Genomic DNA, 6,569 nt, shown 5'->3' with positions numbered 1-6,569 from the left:
GCTTGCCCAAACATGTCTTTCAAAGAGCTAGGTTTATAAATATGAGTTTATTATAGTCTTCTTCTTTGCCTTTAGCTACAGACCACCAAGTGTATTCCAGAGCCTAAGTTGTCCCTGAATTGAAAATGTTTTCTTGTATTAAGTTTGATACCTTAAAATGTTACGGCGTTCAGGGTGCCAAGGTTGTGTGCTGGCAGAGGATGCGAGTCTGTGTCGGGTGGGTTCCTACGAAGTGCAGACAAACAGAGGGACAATGTTGGTGTCTCCGTAGCTGGGTGTATTTCTAAATGTCCGTTTTCATTTCATCATTTCCTAAATCTTATATAATTAGACCTTTGGCATATTCTTTGAGACATTAGTTAAGAAGAAAGAATATTTTTAATCTCCAGCCAGTTGGGTTTTAATTTACACTCTTCATCATTGATTTTGGGCCGTACAATGTCGTGGTCGGAAAATGTTTCCTAGTGTATGTTTTGTTTGTAACTATTCTGTGGACACACATAATGGGGCTCGCTCTCTTTTTGCAAAGTATATAGTTCATCATATAGTTATTAACTCAACATTGTAATTATATTATGTGCTTCATGATGTGTTTTTTGCCTCCTAAAGCTCCGGCGGACTATTTTGTCTTAAAGATTTTCATAGAATTTCATTTATTTCCCCTTGAATTTTTACCAGTTTGATACAAGTCCACACACTGCAGAGATCTGCTCTCCCTTGTTATAAACTGTGCCCCTTATAAACAAACGTGTTTTTTTTTGTTTTTTGGGTTTTTTGGCACATTTGCCTGGAGTGACCTTTGACTAGAATTAGCATTGTAAGTCACAGAAGCACCCAAAGTTAGTCAAAGTTTGTGAGTGTTGTTTTATTTTAGTTTTGCTACTTGGCATTTCACGCGATCTCTCTCTTTTTCCCCCAGTTTGCCAAGGCACAAATAACAAGCTCACTCAGCTGGGCTCATTTGAGGACCACTTCCTGAGCCTGCAGAGGATGCTGAACAACTGTGAGGTGGTCCTTGGGAACCTGGAAATTACCTATATGCAAAGAAATTACGACCTTTCCTTCTTAAAGGTCAGTTCGGCGAATTTGATCTTATTACCCAAATACAATAGACGTTTGTCTAAGCAGGTGAAGGCTTTGGCAGAATTCACCGGGACGTGCGTTCGCTTCTGCTTCGGCACTTACAAGTCCTGGGGAACTGCAGAGGCCGGTTTTATGAGAAGGCTTCTTTCCCAGGCAGCGTCAGGTTATACAAGAATATCAAAGAGAAGGCGAGGCCGGCATTCTACCCTCGTCGTAGACACCGATATGAACCTTTTAACCATTGCTTCGGCTGTGGCACCCTGCCATACCGGCTCTTAATTCTTTTAAAAACCCTGCTTTGTAGCATTGGCCCATTTTCCCGGTGTAAACATTCCCACCACGGTTGATCTCCAGCTACCAAGAGTTTAACAACCAGTTCACAAAATTCCCGAACATTTCGCAGTAGGCCAAGACGCTGAGAGCCTCTCTGAAGGCTTCAGAATGAGGTGGTGGTTGAACTTGAGATTTCAGTGGCCTTCTTCCAGGGTTTTGTCTTGTTTTGTTTTGTTTTCAATGAGAAAGCAGGCAAGACAGAAACGAACTAAGTTATTGAGACATTTCCATTTTGATTTGAGTGCACTGAACACCCAGTAAAACGAGAGCTGCAGCATTCCTGACTGGGGCACGTTGCCCTTCGTCACAGCCAGCGGGCTCCAGAGGCACCGCGCAGGGCTCCCCGTGAATCCTGGCTCCTTCCGTCCCGCAGCCGTGGTCATCCACGTGCTTCCCACGCGCGGCCCACGCGCGCTTCGGTCAGGTGTCCCGGGCTCTCTGGACCCGCTTCAGACCTCGCCTTCTTGAGTTCCTCAAGCGAGATATAACACGTTGACATCTTACCTCCTCAGACCATCCAGGAGGTGGCCGGCTACGTCCTCATCGCCCTCAACGTGGCGGAGACGATCCCGCTGGAAAACCTGCAGATCATCAGAGGGAACGTGCTCTTCGAAAACACGCACGCCTTGTCGGTCCTGTCCAACTACGGGGCAAACAAAACGGGGCTGCGGGAGCTCCCCATGAGAAACCTGCAGGGTGAGAGCGGGCGCGGGGGCGCCGGGTGCCGAGAGGGACCCGGTCGGGACTCGGGGAGCCCCTCGATGTCCTTAATTCCACTCAGGGGACACTTATTTGTCAAACAGAGACGCGTTGCGTGCCAGCCGTGCGCGAGCTCCGGCAGGTGAAGCTTCTAAGAAGGAGGTGGGCAGAGGGATGGGAGGGAAGGGTGAAGCCACATGCCAGTTCCCCCGTGTCCACGTGTTAGGGACGTACGTTAAAAACCAGCCGCGGTTCGAGCCCGTGTTCAGAGTGACGTTGTGACGCGGAGGGCCGCGTTTCAGGCGGGATGGGGGTGAAGGCATCACAGGAGAAGTCTGAATTCTTGCATCTAGGACGCTTATGAGGGTCACGTGAAAGGAAAGGGTGGGTTGATGGGAGGTTGATTTTTTTTTTTTTAATTAAAGATAACAATGGTTGTGCCCTTGCCGTGTGGCGGCTGTGGTGCCAGGCATGCTAAATCAATCACTTGATGCCATGGCCTTCCTCTGACACAGATGTGACACTGCCAGTTTACAAATAAAGAACTGGCGGTGACACAACTCTCCTAAGGTCCCAAACTAGTTAAAAAATGGCCTGGCACAGCCACCAAGTCTCTGCCTCCATCCCTCGCCCTCCCTGCCCGCGCGCTGTGCAGTTCAGAACTGCTGCGGATCAAGCGCTGAGGACCTGCTTCTGTCGCCGGCATGGGGCTCATACTGATTCAAATGAATAAACGATTCTTTAATGTGAATTATTCAATATTAATTAAATGCTGTTATTCACCATTAACCCAGTGCCGGTCACGGAGTGAGCAGTCGTGAAACGTGGAAAATGAAAATAGGAGGGTGGCCGTCTCTGCGTTACCCGTTGCCCCTCTAGGCTGCCAGGCCCCGAACCCTCCTCCAGGAGCCGCAGGCCGTGCTCTGCGAGGCCCACGCCCACTTTTCACCTCGCACTGCTTGTCCCGGTGGCCTCGACGTCCCTGTCCTGCGTCTCCAGCTCTGACCTCTCATTAGAGCCTCGTCTGCTTAACTCTGGCTCCCTCCGAGTGGATTCTTTCACGCGATTGTCCTGCCGTCATCTCTGACTTTACGTCCACAGCGCCACGGCTTGGCCCTTCCCAGCCCGCCTCCCACGGTGCCTTCATCCTCGTCCATCCACTGGAGAAACCGCCCACCGTCCCGGTTCGGGGCCTCTGCCCGGCTTCTGTCTGCCCAAAGCCCGCAGAGCCCTCACTCCGTGTCTCCCCGCCCACCCCCCAATCTACTCCCATCGGCACTCCAGGACAGGTCGTCCTTCCCCGCAGCTCAGAGACCTTCCCAGCGACAGCCTTTCCATGCGGGTGCTTTGTGCATGTGGCACATCCATTCCCTGCCCGTGGGGTGCTGGGCACTATTCATGTATCTGTCTTTAAATTACAGACTCGTAGGACCATTGAGAGGATTCACTCAGAAAGTGCGTGTAAAGCAATCCGCACAGTGCCGGCCCTGCCTACGCCGAGGCCAGCTGCGGGCGGGAGCTGTGCGCCCTGGCTGTCGCCCCATATGCCTGTCGGCTTTTAGAAGCCGACGGCTCTCATCCATCTTTGCAGACCCCACAGTCCTCGCTGCAGTATTTTGTGCATATGAGTCACTCCGCACACGTCGCATTTCCTGTCGTTGACCGACACTCTCCCTGGCTCTGGCTTGACGTTTTCTTCTCGCCCCTGATTTTTCGTGTCCTGTCGCTTCTTCCTTTGAAACAATCGTCCGGTCTTTTACGTCCTTTGCATTCCTGGCGTCCGCCCCGTCTCTCCACCTACGTACAGATTCTCCACCCTCAACCTCTTTCTCCAACGAAAGGCGCCTCACGGCGTCACTGCCTTCTCCGGGCGTCACCAGCCTGCGATGCTGGTGGTCGCCGTCACCTTCCCGTCCCATTTGCCCCTCCCGACATTGACGTCATATGGTCATTCCAGGGCAGGCGGGTCCGCCTCCCCGGGAACCACCAGCTCACCGAACGCACTGCCCCCCGATAGCAGCATCGCCTTCCTTCCTGCCCACGTTTCTACATCCTAATCATTCGTTCCTCAAAGGTCCAGTTCGGGGGAAATGCAGCCTCCCCCACGGCACCATCCTCCACTCATTTTTCGTCCGCCCCCGCGGAGGCCCCGTGGGGAGCGGCGTGTGCACGCTGGCGCGTTTTTAGCCAAACGCAGATGTAAAGGAAGGCAGGCCCGCTTCGCGAGAGCTTGGAGGAGAGGAGGCAGCGGGCGTGCTTACCGGGGTTCCTCTCTCACGCAGAAATCCTGCAAGGCGCCGTGCGATTCAACAACAACCCCCTCCTCTGCAACGTGGAGACCATCCAGTGGCGAGACATCGTGGACAGCACTTTCCTGAGCAACATGTCGCTGGACTTTCAGAACCAGATGAGCAGCTGTAAGTGTGGCGTCGACGTTCCCGCTGCCTCCAGCTGCCGAGTGTGGGGTGACGGGGGAGGAGAGCGAGCTGACGTGGAGTCCCGTTGATCTAGAGCAAAAAGAAGCGGTCAGCAAAGGGTGCCCCCACCAGAGAGGACCTATCTAAGACAGAACGGAGTCGGAGGCAGACTCCGAACTCATCGGTTGGCAAATGTTCCCCTCTGTCACGGAAAGACGCGTTTTCATTTTAGGAGTTTCTCGTTTATAGACCTATCATGTGCTTGTAATAGAAATTTGAAAAATATGGAGAAGTGTAGGTAAAGTAAAAACAAAACGGCATCTCTGTACAGACGCGTCACTTACAACGTTTCTATGTATTGTTTTTGCTCTTTCCTCTCTCGTCACCTTGTTTCTCCGTCTCGGCCTCTCTCTCTCTCTCTCTCTCTCTCTCTCTCTCTCCCTCTCTCTCTCTCTCTCTCTCTTTTTAATGCACAGCCCTGTCCATTTGGGGTTCAGCCTCAACACCTCCCCTGATTCTAAGAACACCAGCATTGCATTCCTGCCTTTCACCCCTGGGGGTGATCGTGAAAACAGTCAGTCATATTAACAGGGTGTCTTGGTTCAGATCCCATTGTACATCACCACCGTTCCATTTTAAATCTAAATTCTTCCAGAGACTAAATTCTTCTGACCAAGGGAGGCCCTGGGACACATATTGATTCCTTCAGGTTATTGTGTCTTTACAGAGAAAGATCTCTGCATGGCTGATGGCTTTTTATCAAATTTGGTGATCGGCCTGTTCTCTATCTATGGATCAGACACCTTGGTCTTCAGATTTCTCAATGCTGATTAAAACAAAACGCAGCTCAAGAGACGAAGCACTTTTGTAGCCGTAATTTATAGTCGATCATCATTTATAAAAACCACATAATTGGTTGATCTATTGAGAGCATTTTCAGACAGTAGCTTACACATCAACAGCTGAGGTTTTAGATAATCAGCAAAGCGATACCCCCTTTGACCAGTTTCCCCCTGTGCAGCATTCTGTGCTGTCTGGCTTAGAGCCTGGGAGTTTTTACCTGCAAGGCCCAAACTCCCCAGGACCACTGACCCACGCAGTCCCTCACGGCTGGACGTAGCAAGCGTGCAGCGAGTGCGTGCTGACTCCGCCGGGTTAGAGACGCTTCACATGACTGCGGAAGGTTCTGGCAAGTTCTCCAAGCCTACGTGGATTTGAAATCTGGAGCCCTGAGTTCATTTAAATCTCAGTGTCATAGCCTGTGAGCAGTGATCCATAATCACTCTGCCTCAGTTCCCACAGCTGAAATGTGAATCGAAGCAGTTTTTTCAATCATCTTGCGAACCACCCAGCTGAGCAAACTAAGAAGAAGAAGTATGAATAAGCTACTCTTCTCTAGAATGTTCCTTTGCTCAGGGGCTCGGGGAGGGTGTCGTCTGTTTCTCGTGATTTGTTCCCTTTCGCGAAGATGTGAATTTAACCACGACTTGTCTATTTTAGGCCCAAAGTGCGACCCAGGCTGTCCCAACGGGAGCTGCTGGGGTGCGGGACAGGAGAATTGCCAGAAACGTAAGTGGGGCGCAGTCACCTCGTCCCCCCATACGCAGCTGCCGTGTTGGGGTTTCCTTTGGAGAGTCCAAAAGCTTTCTCGATTGTGAGGCCAGACGCGAGCAGCCCCGTGAATGACAGTCCTGCAGATCTCCCCACCGGCGGGTGACGCAGCGTGGGCTCCCTGTGGCACTTCAGCCGGTCACAGATCAGTGAACGTCACCTGTGTCTCAGTCGGCCTCTGTGAACAATGTGTTTGGCAGATTTTCCTGGGAACGGAAGCCCCGTCTGCCTTACCTGCGCCGGCACCACCCACGCAGAAGCACAAGCAACTTCTTTCAAGAGGGTTTTTCTGCAAGAGTCCCACCTAGTGTAGGAGCTTGGATGGCCGAGGAATCCAAGGACACAGCTTAGAAGCTGACTGTCTGTCCTTAACAGACCGGCGTTTAATGTGACACTGACAAACACTACTTCCTGGCGGGCATTTTT

The 6,569-nt window shown here is 51.5% G+C and overlaps 1 protein-coding gene across 1 annotated transcript in view; it reads left to right on the top strand.

Moving 5' to 3' along the window:
- The first annotated feature begins 919 nt into the window (after positions 1-919).
- Positions 920-6,569, top strand: part of LOC105306141 (epidermal growth factor receptor-like) — a 48,057-nt gene continuing 42,407 nt past the window's right edge. The window contains exons 1-5 of the mRNA XM_023523863.1: positions 920-1,071; positions 1,929-2,112; positions 4,398-4,532; positions 6,033-6,101; positions 6,344-6,408. Of these exons, the coding sequence (XP_023379631.1) occupies positions 991-1,071; positions 1,929-2,112; positions 4,398-4,532; positions 6,033-6,101; positions 6,344-6,408 (534 nt within the window). The 5' untranslated portion in view covers positions 920-990. The remainder of the gene's footprint in view (positions 1,072-1,928; positions 2,113-4,397; positions 4,533-6,032; positions 6,102-6,343; positions 6,409-6,569) is intronic.

Source organism: Pteropus vampyrus, unplaced genomic scaffold (genome assembly GCF_000151845.1).
Source record: "Pteropus vampyrus isolate Shadow unplaced genomic scaffold, Pvam_2.0 Scaffold424, whole genome shotgun sequence".
In the NCBI taxonomy this organism is placed as follows: Eukaryota; Metazoa; Chordata; class Mammalia; order Chiroptera; family Pteropodidae; genus Pteropus; species Pteropus vampyrus.
The sequence above is the reverse complement of the archived record's forward strand: the minus strand, read 5'-3'. Positions and strand labels throughout refer to the sequence as shown.